Raw genomic sequence first — 22018 nt, 5'->3', positions numbered from 1 at the left:
CAGCTGGCAAATTTGAAAAATGTTATCAGTAAAAACTTCTCGAGGATAAACATATAGGCGGTAGTATAATTAGCGATGGTAGTTGACAACCGCCGACTATTGTTAATCGAAGGACTTGTTTTGAAAATTCAATTTTACTGACTAATATATTTTTACATGAAAATATTCATCAGATTATTGTACGCTAGGTCGATTAGATTATATGTAAATAACATGATCGTTTAGCTGGAATTTGCTCATTTTTTATAATTTCTAGTAAGTCAACGACATGCCTGCGGTGACTGACGTGGTACATTCTAAATGGAGTTTCCCGATATTGGCCACATCAGTTGCCAGCGCCGTACACGAATGAATATTTGAGGTTGATCGTTGATGAATGGGGCAGAAGAGAACGGAGGTTTTTACTAAAATTAAACTGGATTATAGAGTATCTGAACCAAAATGGTTTTACTGACCATGATTGCGAGGATAGCAGACGGTTTGCCGTTGGCTGCGACCATGCAAGACGATGAACAGGTTAGATTATTCAAATTTACTGCTATGATGAAATGTCACTTTTCTTTCATTTCCATATTTATTCCAAGAATCGCCTGACATAACTTGCGGTATAAGACCTTATGAGCAATTTCAGATATGACATTGCTGTACCTTATGAAAAAAAAATTTGACAAAGAATGTAAATTATTATCTTATCCGTATTCATTAATGATAATGTTTTATTCCATGTAGAGCGGTCGAAGCATTTTAGAATACCAGAATCAAGCAAAAATGTTGTTCAGGAAACTCGGTCCACAGTCTCCAACCAGATGTACTATAGAAACAGGACCTTACCTATTTCAGTAAGTACTTGTTTGTTATTTTTCAGATCACTGTAATCCCTGTACAATTATATTTTTCTATTCATAATTGCAGTTACCTTATAGAAAATGAAGTCTGCTACTTAGTTCTATGTGAACGTAACTATAGTAAACGCATAGCATATAGCTATCTTGAAGACATTGCCCAAGAGTTTTATTCGCAATATGGTAAACGGGTTAATACCGTTACCAGGCCCTACTCATTTATTGAATTTGGTAAGAACATTCCCTAATTTAAATTTAAGAATGAGATCCACATCGATCGAATAGCAGAACTATTAATAAAAATCTTATCCTTCAACAGACACGTACATTCAGAAGGCAAAAAAAGTGTTCTCAGACAGCAGGTCTAGGAGAAATATGAATGCTCTAAATACACAATTACAAGATGTTCAAAGAATCATGGTCCAGAACATCGATGATGTTCTACAGAGGGGAACCGTACTTTCAGGTAATTGATATTTTGCAACACTCAACCATCTCTGATAATCTCAAGTAATCATCACAATAAATCGGATCAAATAATCAGTCAATGTACTGCATATCTGATAGTTTCGAACTTGTTTCAGAATTGGATTCTAAGACACAAAATTTATCAATGCTGTCACAAAAATATAGAAAAGATGCCGCACATTTGAACAGCAAATCTATGTATATTAAGGCAGTTGCAGGAATAGTTGCATTCTTAGTCTTTTTATTGTATTTTTTCATCCTATAATTGAGAAGTATAATTGTGAATTGTGTTATGGAATCGAACGATAACCAACTACTTTCATCCATTGAAAACTATGGGAATTCTTGAGAATGGTTTTTCCAGGGGTTTTTTTCATCCATAGATATGGAAAATATATTTATATACACTGAGTAATATCGCGAGTATAGGGTGTCTAAGTATACTCGAGTTTCTAAAAAATGGAATAATCTGTAAAACATGATGAATCAAAATTTTGAATCCAATATGATCGAGTGAATGCTAATTCTGAGTCTGCATAGAGACTTCCGTTGTCTTTAAGTTGGTTAGTTCTTTTGTAATAAAATAAACTTAGGTCTTCATAGCGCAACTAATCGCGAAATTCTACACATTGATTTGTACATTGAGAAAGAAAATTGAAATATTATGCTGCATGTGCGTTAAGTCAAACTTCCAAACGAAAGAATTTAGAAGTGTCTTTCATTCGATTCATAAAGTCGGGTAAATGTAACATCATTCTTTATGTAAAAGCGAAACATCGCAGGCAGTCAGGCCCAACATATTTATATATATTTATATACATAAATATATAGATATGTATAAAAATTAGAAAGTCCAATGAAATTATTTATTATTCCATATGGTACAAGTATTTTTGGGTGTTATATCAGAAGCAATGAGCATCGCTGATGGAGCAGGAATTCACGAAATATGTGTAACATAATGGACTGTACACATTACAATTAAAGTTATTGTCTTTGTATGCAATTCAATTTTACGATTCTATTGAATGTTCTATTTACAATAAAATATCAATGCATATTGAATTCTCAGTGTTCATTTAAATGTATTTTACCTTGGATTTTGGGCTCCAGTACCTCATACTTTGTCAATTTCCATTCTTTCATTTTCCGAATCAGTTAGATCATTGTCAAAAAAAAAATTAACCGGCACACTTTGATTTTGCTTAGGGTCCTTTTGACGAGTCTGATGTTTTCTCTTGAGATTTCGTTTGGAATATTCAGGTTCCTGTATTTCTTCATTCTTTTCATCCATTTCTTCATCTAATAATATGAAAAACAAATCAGAACATCCATATCAAACTTGAAGCTGGAGACACTGACAACTGAACCATGCCCAATGTGCTACAACTCAATATTCTTACTTGTATGTGCCTATAGGTATTAATATAATCTCTCACCGGTATCCAGAACCTCATACATATCCATATGATCTTTGAGAATCACGTACAACACAGGAAATTCTATGATTGTTTTCTTTTGTAAATTTTCTTGCAATGTTTCTGTGAAATCTAACTCATGAAACCTGGAACAAATAACGTTGTGATAAGTGTTAATGAATTTATTATGACCCACGATTGATTATTTATCAAAAACATCTAAAGGCAAACCTGGAATCGCATTTCTTCACTTTCTCAGCTTTGAGAAGAATTTTTATGTTGTTGAGACCAGCTGCTCGATAATATTGTAACCTGTCTCTGTGCATAATCTTCAAATTCATCACCTCAATGGTATCATTACTTACATCTTTCTCTGCCAAAGGATCTAATACTCTTTCTAGTAATGTGGACAACCTTTCAGATTCTAGAACACTGAAATAACACAATGTATATTTTTATTTGGACATGAAAAAATCTTTGAAAATTCATAAGATTGAATAGCTTTTCATCATGTTACAATACCGAGTTTCAATGTGTTTCATATTTTCTGCCTGTGGAAAAATCCATTCTACCCTCCAAAACAATTCTCTTGTCTTCCATTTGTAATAAGTTGTGTTTTCTTTATGCCGAGTAAAGTTTTGTGGCAAGAACTCTAATCTAGTATCCCTCTGATTCGCAGCTGTTTTTAATTTGTGCAAATGCTGCAAAGTTAGAAACATAAAAATTACAATCATTGGCTGCTGTTGAGAGTGGAAGAATAGACACATGTGCATACTTAATATGTTAGACAGACTATAGACTAATATGTGAGGTTCAATTTACAAATAATTTTTATCAAACTCACCACTGGTAAATCACGTTCCCTCGTATATTTTTTCGACGGATCTCTTTGGAAAGAATCAACAGATCTACCAACCTCTTCAAGTAGCCGATAATCTGGGAAGAAGGCACATATGTAGGTATTACAATTGTTACAACCTGAGAATAACCTGGGATTTTTATAAGAAGTGTAATAATCTATAGACAAACCACTCAAGATATCTAGATCTGTGAATTCTTTGATATGCACATATTTCGTCTTATCCCGAATGCCATCACAGGATAATTCTTTTTTGTGTATTTTGACGCAATCCAAAGAGCATGTTCTAACCTCACATTTGGGACACGTGTATTTGGCATTCTTTCTTCCACACACCTCACAATGTTCCAACCTGTAAGATATTATATACACTACTGGTGTACTTGGGAAATACAGACACAATTTTCACCGTAATATGAGTCAAATCTAATATTTTGAATTATCCAAATAATCCAGACATACTTAACACTGTGCGTCGCCATTTTTAAACTTCAATTGCGGTTTATATTCTTCAGTCAACCGCGTTGTTCGAAGCAACAGAGCGCATCTCTGATCAAATGAGCTACTTTAAAAAATCAAAATTTCCGAAAAAAATACTCAATACGAATCTATCGTGAGATATAATTAACAGTATTACAGCGCATGATGATTCTTATAATATATTTGTATTATACATGAGACGCGAATATCAATAACTGTAAGTTTATTTATTAAAATCATGTTTTTTTACTAAATCAAATTTACAATTTAGTCAAGATAAATAGATAAATGTTCTATGAGTTGTTCACTCTATTAAAATATAGTGAGCTTTGCTTTACTCCTCCGGTGGTCTTGCTCTGCTACGATTTTTTTTTCTGCTATCCGTAAATCCCCGAGTTCTTTTTGTTTTTGATTATATTGTAATACTATGTTGTTATAGGGTAAAGTTCCTTTCACATGCCTTCTAAGAGAGTCTTGTAACTTAGAAGCATCTTTTTCAATTTTCCGAATATTCTCGCCGATTTGAAGGCTTGCAACATTCAATTTTTGACTTGTTTCAGTCTTCAAATTTGATTTGTCCACCGAGCTACAAGCTTTCAAATCATCTTGAGCTGCTGTAAGTAAATGTTAGTATTTGTTATTTGTTACAATAATATATTAGTATGAAAGTGATTGGAAAATGCTGTTTTCAGGTATCCTTTCATAATGATTTTGTGTGCTCACCTTTATCACCGAGAGTAGAGTTGATAAAATTGAAAACATTACTACGCTCGTTGCGTATTTCCTTCTGATACTGTTTCTCTCGTAACTGATCCATTCTCTGTTGCTGTCTTTTAAGCCTTCGTTCAACTGAGAACAAATCCTTGTCACCATTTGCATTTTCACGTAACTCCATACAGTGATCTAAAAGAGATATCCAAAATAACGTATAAATCATTTGAAGTTAGCTAGTTATATTTTTATATACACACATCACACATACTTATGCTAATCAAGGATTTCCCTTACCCAATGATTTACCAGGTGGTAGAACAGTTGCCTGTACTGGTTCAACCCGACCATCAGCCCTTTTTCCCAGGCCAGTACCAGTTACATAACCCATGCTAGCCATCAATTTGCTACCTATGCCACGTGTGTATCGTTCCCAACTACCTAACGCCTCGTTCCCATTCGTCATGAGCAGCGATTGTTGAACCAATTCATCTTTATTAAATTCTTCAGCATCATTCTCAGAATCACTATCATCCGAAGAATTTGACATGTTCAAGTCCGCATCACCTACACAATGAGGCATACCATATTTTACAGGGTGTGCTTACCATCATTCAGAGAATTATTTCCTCGATACAAAAGTTTAACTCACTTAATGGCAACAAATCATGCAGACTCAGTTCCAAAATAGTTCCACTGGATTCGAATTTTACGCGATAATCATCTTGTTTGATTTCGGGAACTTTTAACACAACAGCCCTGTGCCATATTTGATTTTTCTGCTTTGCTAGAACTCTACTACCCATTTTTATGGTTGCAAAGTCTGGCTCGCTAAAAACGTATGTAAGCATAGATATATTAAGTATATCACATTTCAATCACTATTGCCATCATACGATTACTGTTTTTGTGTGATCATATGGAAACGTGGAAATATAATTTACCTGTACTCTTGTAGACTAGACAAAGAGACTATTTCTCCATGTGAATAATGACATTGATCATCAGAAAACTTACAATTGCCATCCAGAAAATACGGACAGGGAAGCATTTCTTTATGTGTTGGATTAGTGAACATTACTCTCACCTAATTATTGATACATAGAAATTAGCCACCAAAACATATTAACCCTTATGTCCATCAATACTACAAAGTAAGTAAAGGACAATGAGTTGAAATAATCAGTGGTAATATGGAAGTCTCACCTTGATGTCATTCATACTTGTAATTTGTGCCTCATCAATGGCATGAGTTGAACACACCATGGCATTATGGTGGCTAATACCACCCCAGCCACTTCCATGAGGTGCTCGGCATTTCATACCCTTGAGAGCTTTCAGATCTTCCTATAATAGTGACTTCAACCGTATAATTGTATCATTGCTATACTTTTATTAAATAAGATCTTACTGACATCAATATCAGCTGAGATACCAGTGGTGCTTTCATTCTGTTGTGCGTAATCCGATTTGTCCAAGGTTTCTCCCAATACTGTCTGAAATCATTGCACTTGTTTGTTATTTTTATATTCTACATTAACAATGTAATAAACTTACTTTGAATAAGGCATATTCCTCGGCCAATGGGTCATCGGCCTCATCTGTATCTTGGGACTTGTTATCAGTAGTGCTTGTTTCTTTCAGGCTATTCAAATTCTCCCTAGTCAAATTAATAAGCTCTTGTATGTCAGAGCGAAGACTTAAAAGATTTTCCTTATCTGGACCGCTCGTTGCGATTGACAGAGCTATTTGAACCTGGGCTAACTATAAATATAATAACTGAAATTATAGAAAACAGACTAAGGTTATGGTCTTGGATTCTCTTGCCAAAATTATTATCCACACCTGATTCTCGTATTGTTCAATCGCCACTGTCAGGCTATCAATGTCTGTCATGTTTGAAAAACCAATAGTCAACGAAAGAACTTTGTGCTTTGCTTTTGCAAATAAGTTCTGACAGTTCTCACCATCAGAGATTATCACCATCCACTCCACTATTCTGACACCATTTCACGTATGGTCCTTGAGAAAATGTTGAGAACTCAGTGTCAATAGTTTTTGGGGACTAGCGCGACAGCTGTTCTTTCTCTAGTTGATATAGACGCACATACATAATACCTACCGATGATATTTCAGAATTAACTAATGAGTATGATTTAAAAAATTACTCTAAAACAGGTGCATACAAATACATACTTAATAGCAAGATCAGTAAAGGGTCTCTACCACAGATCTCTATACTAACTGAACTTGTGCGGTTGCTATTCGTGTGAGCAAAGAGTATAGGGTGGTAGAGTTTTTAGTGGAATTCATTGCTCGAGATAATATGGGTCTGAGATGAAATGCGGGAATTTTTTTATTGAAAATTCTATGATTTTGAAACATTTATTGATCAAAATCGTACACTAATATAGTCAACGCATACAATTAAAATGGCTATATGCGTTGCTGTCATCGGGAAAGATGTGAGTAGATTGTCGTAGGTTAGAACTGTCAAAATCCATTGTTATAATCCATTAAGGATTAACAAATACCATGTACTGGAAAAAATGTTCAGTAAAGTATTCCAATAGTATTGATGATAACTTATGAAAAACTGCCTGTACTAATTTCTTATTTCAACAGAACTCTCCAAAGTACATTCGCTGCACCGACGAAAATTCAGAGATACAATTACAATATAAAGTCCACACTTCACTTGATATAATAGAAGAAAAATTGAATACGAGAAATAAGATGGCAGCGGATGTGAGAGAATTATTTTTAGGATTGTTATTCTCAACGGAAGAATACAAAATGTAATTTTTATAAAATAATTTTTTGATCCAAGAGATCAGTGACCATACCATCCACAAATAATTTCCTCAAGAATATTATGTTTTTGCTGCCAAACGCACCTGTTATTATCGCTTGCAATAATCAATGTTATTTTTTAGATTTGGTTATGCCACAAACACAAAAATCAAATTCATTGTCGTACTACAATCTACTAATGCATCCTTACGAGACAACGAAGTGCGAACGGTATAGAATCTCATTCAAGATTGAGTTGTATGATTGATCCTACTTTTTCAAATCATAACAAAACAACAGCTGCGTATAACTTTCATGTTACCTGAAAATGATTTTTATTTTTCTTGACAGATGTTCAGGAAGTTACACTCTGCATATGCAAATGCAGTGTGCAATCCTTTTTATGTACCAGCTAATCGAATTGAATCTAAGTGAGTTTGAGGCTCTAGCAGTTAAAGATTGATTGTAACTGCTTTTGAAGTCAATAATTACCACAATCTTGACAATCTTTCAGAGGCTTTGATGCAGCTGTGATGGAAATTATGGGCATCGCTTAACCACCAGAATGCTATACTGGTTTTATATATTAAGAAATTCAATTTAACTGTAATTATTGTAATTAAACTAATTCAAATTAAACCTAATTATTGAAATTCTATTTGTCACCATCTATGCTACCATAGTCATATTGATTTGAAATGATTGGATATGGTAACCTAGAGAAGAAAAAATTGCCACACATTTTTCCAGTGTATTTCACTGTAGTAACAAATAATCATGAATTAACGATCTCATCTAGCAGTGGGCTGTTTAACCCAAAATCCCCAAGAAGCATATTGCTGACCATGTTCTTCTTGATTTGGACCTCGGAATACCTTGATTCTTACACGAGGAATATCTATAATGCAAGAAAAAAACGCATTCAAAATAATCCCTTTGAACATCATAGTACCAATTTTTAAACTGTAGTTATTCTAATTTTCACAATCTCGCGACCTGATTGTTAATTTTTCCTGTAATTTCGTACTCTTACCGAATTTCTTTTCGGTAGTTTCGTCAATATTTACTTCTTCCGTCAAAATCCGTGCAGAAATGAGACCACAGCAGAGCAGTAGAATATACACTCGGCCCTACAAATGTTCGGGCAAAGTTAGAGATCGTGATTTATTAATTTTATAATCACTATTAGATTGAACTGTGAGGTATAGACTATTTGACTTACCATTGACTTCATCTCAACTATGTTCCAGGACTGAATAAACGGTGACCTGCACGTCGTTTTAAAGATTTATTGATCATTAGTAGAGCATGACTGATTTCTAAACGACGTACGCGTTGAAGAGTGAGGCGTAATTTCACGAGAGAAAGTATTCCTTTCTTCGAAATAATTGTCGAATCTTGACAGACATTCGAATTTACAATAGTGGTGATGACGCAACAAATATCAAACGTATTGTTAAGTTGATCAGATTTGCAGTGACTTGTTAAGAATAATTGATTAGCGATTTCAATTCGTGTCTATACGTCGTACGTATACAATTTCAATTAATTTTCCCGATTTGATCGCTCGTCAAATTCAGCCTGCACAATAATTCCGGATAAACGGAAAAATAGTGCAGAATTAATTTTCGGGAGCAAACTAAAAAAAATCATCTGAATACGCATATAGATATATTGTATAATTTTTTCACATAAAGGTACGCGATTATTTCTAAATATAATTAGTATGATACTATCGATAGCAGATCGGAGATATGCTCATCCTATGCACAGGTATATTGACTATTTGTGAAAAGACATCATTGGTTTTTAGCAGCATCTTTCATTAACGCTCATTATTGTCAAGTGTTTTAAAAATAAACGTGCACATACATTTAATTTATAATTAGGTTCGATGCACTAACAGTGTATACATTACATGTAGATTTTATCATACACTTGGTAAAATTGTTCAATTCCCCAGGATAAAATTTTCATATATATATATATATATATATTTTTTTTTTTTCTTGTAATATGGAAGCCCTTTACATCATGTGTTTGTTATATTCATATATATTATCTATATGTATTCAGCTGTAACATTGACCAGATCAATTCCAAAACGCAGCACGAAACATATGAGTAATGGAAAAAAATCGATTCAATAGAAAACCCAATATAAATCGTCATCCTGCGGTTATTTATAAATTACGACATGATTTTTACTCATCGCCGTTGGAGAAAGAAGAATATACTAACAATAATGAATGTATAATCACAAAAATACCATGGTAATCGGAAAATTTTTAACACATGCATATGTTTGTAATAATATTTTTGCGTTTTGAAATATAACTCTTTGCAAGTTATTTATCGTTATTATTTTCAATTACCTTATTATATTACATTCATATACGTACATGATACGGTGTATACAAGCGATCGGTAATTCATTGAGCAATCAGGGTGACGAAACGTGAAATTGTGGCGAATAATCTGCGAGGACCAATGCTCCAGAAACATTCTTTTTCTTTTGAGTAATGTTATATTCTATAATATTTTGTATTGTGTCACATCGCATTTTCATATGGAACTTTCATACAACGTACTGATTACATCGCTGTCCTCCGTTTATTCAGATGCATCAATTCTAGACTGCCACTGAAAAAGCTTAATGAATTAGAACGGTTGTATTTTGATATTTAACTAATTCTTATGTTCATAAGTTTCTGTTTTTTTTAAATTTATTATTATAGTTAATAAAGAATTCTTTGTTAAACATTATTTGTCGTTCTGGAAGACATCATTGGAAGACTTGATTTACTATTAACTGATTAATATATTATTTAAAGACACAAACGCTCTTTTGGTTTTTGTCAGTGTTCGACCGTTAGGTCAATTATATTATCCTACTTTATGTATGTATAATAACTTATTGGCATTGAGAAAAGGGACAATACCATTTTTTTCTTTCAAACCGTAATAATAACAAGTGGAACAATAACGGTAGGTAGTAGATGTTGCATAAAAACACAGTTTTATCTATACGCCCCATGTCTCATTGTCTCATTATTGGAAAATACGTCAAAAACAGTGTGTAGATAAAAACCATCTTTGGTCTGTTAGACGTTTGGAAGACATTGAATTGTTCATAATTTATAAATATACGTATTCATTCAAATCAGTGGGTAAACAAACCTCCGTGGGTTTTGTTAAAATATGCTATCATAATCAATAATTAATCTATTCTCATTGAATACCATCTCATTACGTGTAGATTCCCAACAGTCTTTTCACTTAAACTGACCCATTATTCGCCTCATTCGATCACTCGAACCTCATAGTTATAACATCTACATAAAACTTATGATTCGTATTAATGGTTGTTATAAAATACAGAAACCTACGTAACAATGGGTAATACTTGTATAATTTTAACATTGGAAGACATTAGATTATGTGTGGTATAATATTGTTACGATCACTGTCTGTTTAGGTGTTCAGAAGCTAGATAAGTGAGAACGATATCTTGTGAGATCTACTTAGAAGCTGTAAACAAGATAATTATGCAGAATTTCCAAAATTATATACACAATAATAAACGCAAAGTATAGTATACTACTCGTTGATGAAATTTCGAGTCGAAAAACCGACTCTGATATGCGTCCGGTAGAACATTGCTTCTGGATATACAGAATATTATCGATATGTGCGCGTTTTGTCTGTCTGTATTTTTATATCTAACATCGTAACTATATATTATGTGCGTGAACATCGCATATCTACGTCCAGATAAACAGACCCCATAAAATAAATTAAAATGGTAGACCGATTTCGAAGGCTTCAATGAGAGCCGAACCTGAATCGTACACTCCAATAACTCCAAATAAAACACCCAGAAAAATAACGAAACAGTCGTAGGCCACCGTTCCCCATTCCATAGAGTTTCTCTTCAGTTTCAAATGGAAGTAGCAAGGCCAGATGAAAGACAACATGGTGCCGGTAAAGGATCCAATAAATCCCATTAATATCCCAAAGTGAGGGATAAAAATCGCCATTAAAATCGTCACAACTATAACGCCGACTCGCCATGCTAATCCCCAAACTTTGAGTTCACGGTCGACGGTCCAAATAGTAGGAAATATCGTCTTTGGTCTTCCTCGGAAAAAAGCGCGCTCCAGAAGTTCGCATGCAGCGTAATACGGCAAGGGATAAGAGAGGACGGCTTTTATGACGAGGCAAAAGTTGACCAGTCCTTTAAAACTCGGAGAATGAAGATTATTAGTGATTACTTGTTGAGTATCCGTCTGGAAAGTCATGAAACAGATCCATCCGAACAAGGACTTGAAAGCTGCTGCCGCGATGTGGCTCCAATTGATCATCCAGTCAAACTTCGAACGGTCAATCATATTCCCCTCCAAAGTTGGTAAAAATATTTGAGAGGTGTAACTGAATACGATCACTCCAAGAGAAATTGGAAAGTTTTTCATGTCTATACTCCATTTGACTTTTGACCACCCCCAATCGCCAATCTCTAGAATGCAGTAGCCCACGATGATAGCATTTATCAACAAGTGGGCCATGGTGCACCAAAAGCTGAGGACCGACACGTGATGCAGGGATTTGAGGAATCCCAAGGGAATTAAAAATATCCCTATCAACATCATCCAACTCCTGGTGTCAATCGCTCCTTCGGGAAATGTCCCCATCATCAAATCCCCGCATACGACGACATAGAGAATGCAGGTCATCAACAGTTCGATTATCTGCGCTATATTAACAGCTCGCGCTCCCCACATCGGTCCAAAACATTCCTTTGCAATAGCCACATAGGAATCTCTCACTCTGACACGCTGTCCCGTAGCGGGATCTAACTCGTACAAACATTCGACCAATATTTTTCCAGTATAACAGCAAATGTGTGCGATTCCAATCATCGCAGCTATCGCCCAATAACCACCCCGAAGTACGGCAAATGGTAGATTCACGATGAACATCCCCTGTGAATTTTTGAACAAGAATTCGTCGCTGTTTTACGAGTAAAGAAATAATTTAAGCATTGATTTAAGTACAAAATATGCATAATGTATAATAGTACATCTAATCATAGATTTATCTTTGACTTCGGCTATATGAATGGTATTGTTACCTGGATTGCATTGGTGATATTCCAAGCTGCCTGCCATTCGTTGATTTTGACTCCTGGAGCCCCAAACTCTCCACCATCGTCGTATTCGCTGAATCCACCGCTACTCATACTGGCACCTCTCGGCTTGTCGCTATAAATTAGCATTACACGCGTTAATGATGAGAGCTACATGGAAGCCTAGACTTGACCTTGGTTCTCTAATTTCCATAGATAATTACTTACCCGCTTCGCTGATAGCTGAAAGAGTCTTCAGCCACAGCCCCGTTGCTTTGTTCGGCATAAGGGTGTTCCCCGTTCATTGCTGTCATTTCCGTGTTGTCATTACCCTCGTTAAATTGTTCGAATTGTTTTTGTTGACCTTGTTGTTGACCCCCATGGCCAGTGCCACGAATCAATTCCATGCACGGGCTATTTTCCGGCCACTTTGCCTTCAGGGTTTCCCAGGCGACGTTGAAAGCCGCACCGATGGGAGGTATGTAAAATCCCCGAAAATTTGCCATTTTCTTTAGCTCGTATTATTTTTCCTAGAAATTCCAGGAAAAATAGCGTTATCACAGCTCTAGACTTTCTAGGGTGTCACTAAATTTCAATGTCGCTAATTGTAACACATTCAGTTTTTCACTCTAATGAAAATGTACAATTTAAGAAAAAAAATATAGCAATGTAACATTTGTGTTCTCTAGATAATTATATGCATAATGAACTACTGAAGTAAATGTCAATTATCATTATTTCTAAACTCATATATTTATGTAGGTCGAGTATTCTGGGATTCAAAAGATCAATGGTTACATATCGCAACAGATAATCCAGGTTCCGTCTAAATTTTCGTAACGAGAACTGTAGCAACGCTAGTTATCAGTTAACAATATAAACTGCAGTAATTTAACATATTACCTTACGGTCCCCAATTGATTTGAAGCCTAAATTTAGATGAAACAGCGACGCATTTACTCCAATACTCCGCGAAAAATAGAACGCAAATTTTTAATGCAATTTAGATCTGGCGTATTACAAAAAGTAGTTGATTTTTCTAAATAATAATTATATGTATGTATCCACAGGAATCTGTATCTATGTTAATATTCTAAGTTATCGAATTCCATAAGATTTGAATATGTAGATAAAAGATTCGAACGATGTCTGCCACTACGTTAGAATGAGAACATACAGATTTAGTAAGGATAATATGGGTATGATATGAACAACATTGAACAAGTGCATGAGTGCATTCAGGTACGAAGATATTCCGATATTGATTTTTAAGTATATCCATACAATATAAATTATATCATGTACTTACTTATTAGTATTTTCGTTCAAGAATTGCAGCTTGAAGCACTAATCGGTATACGTTAACTTTCCAGCCTGGAATACGTGATTTCTATCAGTAAACTAAAAGACTTAGGCACTTCTTTTAAAAACTTTATTTAAATAAAATAATGTCTAGCTAAGTGCTGGAACGACACCGCATGGTGAGGTGTTTTCTATAACGAGTTAGAAGTCTTTAAACTCGAAGTTTGAATCGCGGCATTGACTGGGGGTAGTGTGTCGGTGTTTGGGGATTGGGATCGGAGTGGTAGCATCCCTTGATGGCGTCCGACTCGATCAATGTGGTCCATACGAGACGAAAGCTGGGCGTCTTGCGCGGTAGAACGATATATGGCTTGTAGATTGAGGTAAATCATTTGAATCACTTCGAGTCGTCAAGGATATGATCGGTAGTGAAATTTCAACGATATTTCTGCAATTTATAATTCCTATCCGCCGTTTCACGATAAAATACGAACCATCCCTGCAAGATTTGTGAAAATTGGTCGGACCCAGAATAGGTTTTCGCGACATTGAAACCAAGTTATTTATTTCTTTGATGTATGGTACATTAGATGTATAATGTTTATTTATGATCAATAATAAATTTACAGATTTTCTTTCGTAAGAGTGAGATCCCTATACCACCCCACTACTTGACAGAAATATTTAACTTATAATTATACATATACCCATGTATATATATATATACATATATATATCCTAATTTACAATTGTACCTATGTATATGTACTTATAAAATACCATATCACTATTTATTTGTTTGTTTCTTACAATATTCATTTATAATACTATTGCTAATAATAACAACCATTTTGAATTGTTTCAAAATAAAAATACCGAACGGTCACAAGTGTACATAGTCGAATCTTACTGCGCTGCTGACATCCGCGAAAGAAAAAATTTACAATAACAGTATATCGCAGTTGCGTTAGAATCACGTGAATTTCACATAAATGTTCCAATTTGTCTATTATTATCATAATTGATTGTATTCGATTGTTATTCATTTTCTTACAATGACAGTAAAGAACTTAAGTTTTACCTGATCTCAAATGTGAATCACAAGTTTGTTTCTGAATGTTATGACATTTTCTCTCGATACATCACTGATTATCTTTCGCATCTTCAAGAATCTGGTGCATTAAACATACTTGGCATTTGAAAAACCTCATTGTCAGTCAAACCGCAGGAATGAATTTGTAAATGTGTAGTTCGTTGCAAATCAATGACACGAACTGGAAAAACTGCAAGTTCAAACTTCAATCTAACGAAATTCATGATTACACTGTCAACTACCATCGACACGTGTGCTACGAAGTAATATTTGATGGGGGTAACATGAAATACCACTCTATATAACAATAATGATAAAAGTAATGATAACAGTAATATGATATACATGGACCGATTAAAAATTTTGGTAATTAGCTCACTGCCAAGCGTAACAACAAGATATTCTTCCATTTATACGTCCAAGTCATTGTGCAGCAGAAGTTAACACCGTTAAACTATTGAAATATTCCTAAAATTAAATTATAGCATAAATAAATATTTTTTTTTTCTTTATTTACGTTGTGTACTTGGTATCATTGGTAATGCTTGTAATAGTTTCAGAGTTGAAAATATTGAAAGTACATCAATTCTGAATGAGAATTCAAAAATATATCTGAAAACATAACAGATTACTTAATGTATTCTAAAGATACGTACAACCCGATTAAAATTCGAAACTTAAACTCGCGTCACCTGATGTTAGGTGGGAATCGGTTTCTGGTATCAAACAGTCTGCCGCATTGGCTTGATGTGGAACAGCCTCTGAGCTTCTAATCGTACTAATCTTATTTGTCTTTAAATTTTCTTGACGACTGGATTTGGAATTTTGATCAGTCAAGTTTGGATTAGAGGTGGAATGTTGAGTAATGTTTGGCTGCGTCAATGCTGGCCGTTGACACGGATGCAACATCAATTCAGGGCCACCGCCATAACTACTTAGGAAAAATTGCCAGAGTTCTTCGGATATTTGCGCGTAATCGGAACCTGTTACAAAATTAGAAAGTGATGTTGAATTCAGAAACAGAATTCATGATAAATTCATCTTATTCATTTTTTGATTAAATTTGAAAATATCGCATATATTAGATCCCTGCAAGAATAGGGATTTTACCTTGAAACTATTGTTGACACAAAATTCCGACAAAACTTACCAGCTTTCAAAACACTTTGGCCATTTTTATTGATGATAATTGACGTGTTGTCCATGGGTCCTGGAGGTTGTGTTTCTTTGCCTCTGACAAAACTCTGCCATTGGCGTAACCAGGCCATAGCTAGCGCGTATATCGCTGGACGATTATCTACGCCATGAGTCAGTCGTTGAAATACTTCCATTTCATATCGCATCCGGTTTTGTAACGATTCATGTTTTTCTTCACAAATTGGGCATTCAAAAAGATGAGTGCAAGCTGGTCCACCTCCGAATCTATAGGCAAACATATCCTTAATCATTCACTTTGAATGTGTCAGCAACTTCCAATTATCAATCAAATCCATTTGTGAAAAACTATAAAAACAAAGAAAAAAAAATATGATATGGGGATACACCTACTTGTCATAAAGATACTCCCACACATGTTGCGGTATTGGCATACTGATCTTGTCAACAAACTGTGCTCTGGATGGATTTACTCCACCATGTACACAGAGAAAATCAGAGTTGTCAATGGGTCCTGGTTCCGAAAAAGTATTGAACCTGTTTATCCATTGCCGAGAAACAAAGAAGTTGAAATGCGAGAGCTCCAAAGCTGAAATCTCCATTAATTCAACAGTCTTTTCTCGTAACTGACTCATCTCAGGTGAAGACTTCTTGTAGAACAAAACATATGCTTCACAATTAGTCACTGTCTCTGGGGATACTTGCGTAACACATTGATCGTCAAACTCAAACCATTGGTTCACTACAGAGTTTAAGGCATAACACGTGTAATGACCGCCTCCTGCTGTTCCATGATGGCAAATCACTGATATTAAATCATAAGTTGTGACTTTTGAAACACAATCTTTATGCATATAAGGTCGCATATCCAAGCCTTCCAATGGAAATGACACATAGTTAGCAATCTTTGAACTGAACATTAATTCGTGTCGAAACCTTTTCAAATGAACGCAAAGGATTTCTGGCAATTCTAATACCTTAGAAAATTTAACTCCATTACGTAATTTGTTACATTTTTCACAGCTGTACATGTTATCTCCCTTTAATTCGTCTGCACTAAAAAATGCCGAGAGACAATCGTGAAGGCTCACAACAGGCCCCCAGAACCAAGACCGCATCCATTGCCAGAACCAAGATACCCAGCCTGCTTGATTTGTAACGTAAACTACGTCAGAGCAAGGCCCAGCTTTTTGAGGGGTAAGCGATCCTTGATGCAACATGTCAATATGATCTCTGCTAGGAATAGGCAAAGACAGGTCCTGGAAGGTCTCAACCCTAGTAGAAACCCTGTCACAAGTTAGGCACTGAACATTGCTCAAAAGTTTGCCATCAAAAATATCGCTGATAATACTTCGAGTTTTCATTGGTTTTTTAGCACGATGTTTGGTTGGAGAACTTGGCGTTGATCTTTGATTTTGGGAGAAGGTTTCATCGACAGATGATTTCTTCATGCTCCGATTGGTAAACTTGTTTCTTAATTTGTCAGTCTGGGATGGTCTATAGTACCTTCTTTTTGTACCTCGTTCTCCTTCATCACTCAATGAACTTTGCTCACTCACCCCAGAGTCACATGTTTCATATTCCGCATCTGATTGGCTGGATCCAGTCCCGTCAATCTCAGGATCCTCTTCGTCTGAAGAGTGTTCTCCAAACCCTTTCAATCTCAGTAAATTATCTTTGTCATCCTCTATGTACTCTTTTAATTCCTCATGCAGCTGGTCCATGAAACACCTTAAAAATTCTTGCGTGTCATGTTGATGATAGCCTCTGAACATTGGATGAACAGTTCTTATCCAATACAGAATACTGTGAGGAACAACATATCCCCTAGTTTTTTTGTTCCACATTTCACTAATTAAATTCATATAACTTGAACTTAATCCAGGTTTTCGATCTTTTAATATACAATTAACAATCAGACCACATTCCAGAAAGAACTGCGTCAGAGGAGGAACGTTGGACAAGGCTTGAAGTGCAGCGTTCATATAACAGGTATTACCAATATTCTGTAAGCCAACCAATCCCTTTGGTTTTCCAGTGAGATCCTTACCATCATCAGAGTCTGTGCTATCTGGGGAGTCACCTGATTTTTCATAGGTCAAGACTCCTTTCTCCCAGTCAATTCTATTCACTCCACTTCTGCCAAATTTATTGATCAACGATTGTTGCATGTCAGCATTTTCCATTTTAGATATCAAGTTCACAGATGCATCGCCAGAAAATTTGTTGCTGTTAGACCTTGCTTCCTTCGAACTTGGGGAAAGTGGTGGTGACGGTACATGAATAATGATTACCTCATGATCGCAAGAGTAGCACCATATTCTCTCATTAGTTAAATTCATGTGGGTGCAATGACTAGGAAAATTTCTATTGTGAATTTTAACGTGGTCCAAACGGCTTGTTGAACAGCCGACCCACTTGCAATCAGGAAACAAACAGAACCATAAGTTTGGGCCATCATTTTCACAGTCGTTGCACTTGACGAATTTATCTTTTTGCGTGACCAATGACTCGAGGACTGACAGGTCCCCGTGTTTGGCTATGTGTGGACAGTTCTTTGCGACTAGAGGCATTTAAGCTATATTTATTTATCCGCTAGGCTGAAATAACAGGGAACGCGATATCGTTATAATCACATTCGATTTAAATTTACACCACAGCGTTAAAGTGTTGACATTTTTCGACGTTTTCTAACCTGCACAATCCATCGTGAACTTTCCGATGAACCATGAAAACAATTGTCATTCAAGATAAGTAGTTCTTTGGGAGCCACAGAATTTCCTGCGACGTGTTCAGCGCCAATTTGTACTTTCAAATTCATATATTTCTCAAATCAGCTGCGTCGCTCGTATCGTTCAATAATGATCACTTCAATAATCCAGGTTAATCAAACATCTCGAGATATTCTTATCAAGCAAAGAAAAAATTAGGACGTCTCTTTTATACTGATGTAGTGGAAATTCCGACGATAAATAATCTTCGCAACATTCAGACTCGATACACGAATATGATTATCATTGAAAATTAGATTATCAAGGATAGAATTGGCTTCTAGATATCAATGATATTCTTCAGCAACATCGTTGAGTGAAGATTCGCAAAGACGGTCAGTCAAACGAGTGAAACGAGTCTTGTCCCCTACTACAGTCTTATGAGCTTACGCCCTCTGACTGAGCGTTTTAACCAAGGGTGTTAACCATGTGGGAACGAACTAGCAATTGAATTTAAAGTTGCTGAAGCCCTGAAATCGAAAACCAAACTAATCTAGTCGATTTTTGTAAACGACTGCTCATTATTTACTATCTTCTAATGTCTTCTGAGGGCTTGAACAGTGGATTGGACTTCCGGTATCGGCGGTGGCGTTAAAACATGGACGTGATGCGTTAAATGAACCTCCGCTCCCCTTGCACATGCAATGTTGACGATCATTGACGCTATTGAGCGAACAGTCAGTTTATTATTGATGAAAAACAACTTCATCTATATACAAAGAAGTATAACTGAAAAATGTTGGAAAATGCGCTATTGGTTAAATAGCAATTTTTATATGAGTCTGAAGACGGCCGAAATGATTGTAGCATGTTTTTGACTCTGCAGGTTGAGAGTTACTGTTAGCCACTGATTTGTACGACTTGTCTCATCCACTATAGTCCGTCTGGACCCAAGATTCCACATGGATTATTAGGACTTTTGAGTAGATTCTGTCGTTTTAAGTGAATTTCTACGGTTACGGTAGTCCGTGTTTGTATTTTTATACGTGCACCAAAATTAAGGTACATCTCAAATCGATTTTAACATGAATCTCAGAGACTTAGTTCATTTAACCTAGAACATAACCTTTACATTCGGCTAACTAATGTGCTATCATTCGAAATGCTTTTAATGAAAATTTAATAGAAATATAATCATAACGATCGCTTTTTTGAAAATTTTATAAACTCTTCACCTATTTCTTTGAAAAGTAGCTGGTTGAACCGATTACTGTCATGTTGCCATGATTCTTCTACTTCTGAACTAATTCTAATATGATTTTATCAATTTGATAAATTCACTAACATGAACCAATTTATTTACATATACTCTGATTTTATAAATTTTTTACATCATTAAATCTTTGGTACTGTTCATAGCCACAATGGTGCTGTCTTGTCGATTTTACAAGGAGAAATATCCAGAAGTCGAAGATGTTGTCATGGTCAATGTGCGTAGCATAGCTGAAATGGGTGCTTATGTACACCTACTGGAGTATAACAATATCGAGGGCATGATTCTTCTCTCAGAATTGTCCAGGCGACGTATTCGTTCCATTAACAAACTTATCAGAGTTGGTAAAACGGAACCTGTCGTTGTCATTCGAGTTGACAAAGATAAAGGTATTGTTGTTTCAGTACAATGCCTCAATCATTTTTTTAAGAACTATCACCATAATCGTGGATGATTTGTTTTCAGGATATATTGATCTGAGTAAAAGACGAGTATCAGCAGAAGACGTAGAAAAATGTACAGAGCGATTTGCAAAAGCTAAAGCAGTAAATTCTATTCTACGACATGTTGCCGAACTGCTACATTATGATAGTGACGAACAGTTGGAAGAATTATATCAAAAAACAGCTTGGTACTTTGAAGAAAAATATAAAAAGCAAAAGGCCTCAGCTTATGATTTCTTCAAACAATCGGTATTGTGCGTACCTGGTCGATGCGATTTTCAATTATTCAGTTTAGGCTGCTGAACTTCATGGTAAATTGCTGTTCTAGAGATCCTTCTATTTTGGCTGAGTGTGGCTTGGATGACCATACTAAAGAAGTATTGTTGAACAATATTAAACGCAAACTCACATCCCAAGCTGTTAAAATACGTGCTGATGTTGAGGTTGCTTGCTACGGCTATGAGGGTATTGATGCTGTCAAAACTGCTCTAAAAGCGGGTCTAGCTTTATCAACAGAAGAGCTGCCAATTAAAATTAATCTGATTGCCCCTCCACTGTATGGTAAGTATTTCAATACTATTAGCGACAGGTCCCTCAGATGGACGTAGTCATGGCATAAAAGAATTGATAAACTTCGTCTTCTCCTTGACTTTCATTATCTTTTTTTTTTAGTCATGACAACTTCTACGCCTGAAAAACAAGATGGTTTGAAAGCACTGAATGACGCAATCGAAGTTATTAAGGAAAAAATTACATCGCTTGGAGGTGTATTTGACATTCAAATGGCTGTGAGTTACTGAACATAACACCTGAATGACTCCTAAAAGTTTTTGGCTATTGGAACGCATTCTATATCCTTTCCCAATTGAAATCATCCATATCAGAGAAGAAAGGCCTTGATAAGGTACTTGAAAATAAAGGTTTCTCCTGTTTACAGCCCAAAGTTGTGACGGCAACAGATGAAGCTGAACTGGCAAGACAGATGGAACGTGCTGAACTGGAGAATGCAGAGGTAGCAGGTGACGATGATGAGGAAGAAGTTGAAGGAATGGGTGACTTCAGTGGTGGAGAAGGCGAAGATGGAGAAAAGGAAGGCGAGTCTCAGGAGGATGACTAATAAATAAAATGATGGATGGGTTTTCAATCTACGCATTTAAGAGATTGTTGCTCGTATTTTCTCCTGGAACCTGCAATGAATTGTACAGACTCAGGAAGTACAGAACATCTTCAATTGACATAATTTTACAAATACAGTCAGAAATACTACAAACCTTGTCTTCCAATTTCTTTGATCCATTGAACTGGTTTCCCATAAGAAATTCCATTGTTACAGAGAACTCCTCGT

At 35.6% G+C, this 22018-nt stretch overlaps 7 protein-coding genes across 10 annotated transcripts; 3 read left to right on the top strand and 4 right to left on the bottom strand.

Annotated features, from left to right (window-relative positions):
* The first annotated feature begins 250 nt into the window (after window positions 1-250).
* On the top strand, window positions 251-2375 carry LOC105694022 (vesicle-trafficking protein SEC22b). The gene is made up of 5 exons (XM_012414325.3): window positions 251-516; window positions 730-839; window positions 913-1073; window positions 1162-1308; window positions 1427-2375. The coding sequence occupies exons 1-5, from the start codon at window positions 442-444 to the stop codon at window positions 1573-1575; spliced, it is 642 nt and encodes a 213-aa protein (XP_012269748.1). The 5' UTR covers window positions 251-441; the 3' UTR covers window positions 1576-2375.
* LOC105694021 (box C/D snoRNA protein 1) lies at window positions 2155-4211 on the bottom strand. Its single transcript, XM_012414324.3, has 7 exons — window positions 4050-4211; window positions 3758-3939; window positions 3573-3664; window positions 3251-3429; window positions 2960-3160; window positions 2750-2874; window positions 2155-2612 (listed from the first exon to the last, which is right to left on the bottom strand). Exons 1-7 carry the CDS (start codon window positions 4067-4069, stop codon window positions 2428-2430), a joined length of 984 nt encoding a protein of 327 aa, XP_012269747.2. The 5' UTR covers window positions 4070-4211; the 3' UTR covers window positions 2155-2427.
* Window positions 4212-4273: 62 nt separating this feature from the next.
* Window positions 4274-7101, bottom strand: LOC105694019 (zinc finger CCCH-type with G patch domain-containing protein). Of its 3 annotated transcripts, XM_012414321.3 has the most exons (10): window positions 6975-7101; window positions 6624-6896; window positions 6336-6542; window positions 6194-6274; window positions 5985-6125; window positions 5723-5865; window positions 5431-5609; window positions 5076-5345; window positions 4791-4970; window positions 4274-4681 (listed from the first exon to the last, which is right to left on the bottom strand). In XM_012414321.3, exons 2-10 carry the CDS (start codon window positions 6762-6764, stop codon window positions 4380-4382), a joined length of 1644 nt encoding a protein of 547 aa, XP_012269744.2. In that variant the 5' UTR covers window positions 6765-6896; window positions 6975-7101; the 3' UTR covers window positions 4274-4379. The 3 variants fall into 3 exon arrangements, with proteins under 3 accessions (XP_012269744.2, XP_020706213.2, XP_012269746.2); XM_020850554.2 differs by lacking the exon at window positions 6975-7101 and having other exon boundaries at window positions 6624-6915; XM_012414323.3 differs by lacking the exon at window positions 6975-7101 and having other exon boundaries at window positions 4274-4678; window positions 6624-6915.
* Window positions 7101-8224, top strand: LOC105694023 (trafficking protein particle complex subunit 2-like protein). The gene is made up of 5 exons (XM_012414327.3): window positions 7101-7243; window positions 7404-7576; window positions 7715-7802; window positions 7923-8002; window positions 8086-8224. Exons 1-5 carry the CDS (start codon window positions 7211-7213, stop codon window positions 8126-8128), a joined length of 417 nt encoding a protein of 138 aa, XP_012269750.2. The 5' UTR covers window positions 7101-7210; the 3' UTR covers window positions 8129-8224.
* Window positions 8225-10294: 2070 nt separating this feature from the next.
* On the bottom strand, window positions 10295-14411 carry LOC105694011 (vesicular inhibitory amino acid transporter). Of its 2 annotated transcripts, none has more exons than XM_012414303.4 (4): window positions 14006-14411; window positions 12925-13226; window positions 12703-12832; window positions 10295-12553 (listed from the first exon to the last, which is right to left on the bottom strand). In XM_012414303.4, exons 2-4 carry the CDS (start codon window positions 13200-13202, stop codon window positions 11369-11371), a joined length of 1593 nt encoding a protein of 530 aa, XP_012269726.2. In that variant the 5' UTR covers window positions 13203-13226; window positions 14006-14411; the 3' UTR covers window positions 10295-11368. The 2 variants fall into 2 exon arrangements, with proteins under 2 accessions (XP_012269726.2, XP_012269727.2); XM_012414304.4 differs by lacking the exon at window positions 14006-14411 and adding an exon at window positions 13600-13864.
* A 135-nt stretch (window positions 14412-14546) lies between these two features.
* Window positions 14547-19402, bottom strand: LOC105694046 (ubiquitin carboxyl-terminal hydrolase 20). Its single transcript, XM_012414369.3, has 4 exons — window positions 18942-19402; window positions 16640-18846; window positions 16242-16513; window positions 14547-16074 (listed from the first exon to the last, which is right to left on the bottom strand). Exons 2-4 carry the CDS (start codon window positions 18817-18819, stop codon window positions 15755-15757), a joined length of 2772 nt encoding a protein of 923 aa, XP_012269792.2. The 5' UTR covers window positions 18820-18846; window positions 18942-19402; the 3' UTR covers window positions 14547-15754.
* A 454-nt stretch (window positions 19403-19856) lies between these two features.
* On the top strand, window positions 19857-21943 carry LOC105694007 (eukaryotic translation initiation factor 2 subunit 1). Its single transcript, XM_012414299.3, has 6 exons — window positions 19857-20019; window positions 20377-20619; window positions 20696-20927; window positions 21002-21234; window positions 21346-21461; window positions 21611-21943. The coding sequence occupies exons 2-6, from the start codon at window positions 20382-20384 to the stop codon at window positions 21788-21790; spliced, it is 999 nt and encodes a 332-aa protein (XP_012269722.1). The 5' UTR covers window positions 19857-20019; window positions 20377-20381; the 3' UTR covers window positions 21791-21943.
* Window positions 21944-22018: the final 75 nt, after the last annotated feature.

Source organism: Athalia rosae, chromosome 2 (assembly GCF_917208135.1).
Source record: "Athalia rosae chromosome 2, iyAthRosa1.1, whole genome shotgun sequence".
Taxonomy (NCBI): domain Eukaryota; kingdom Metazoa; phylum Arthropoda; class Insecta; order Hymenoptera; family Athaliidae; genus Athalia; species Athalia rosae.
The sequence above is the reverse complement of the archived record's forward strand: the minus strand, read 5'-3'. Positions and strand labels throughout refer to the sequence as shown.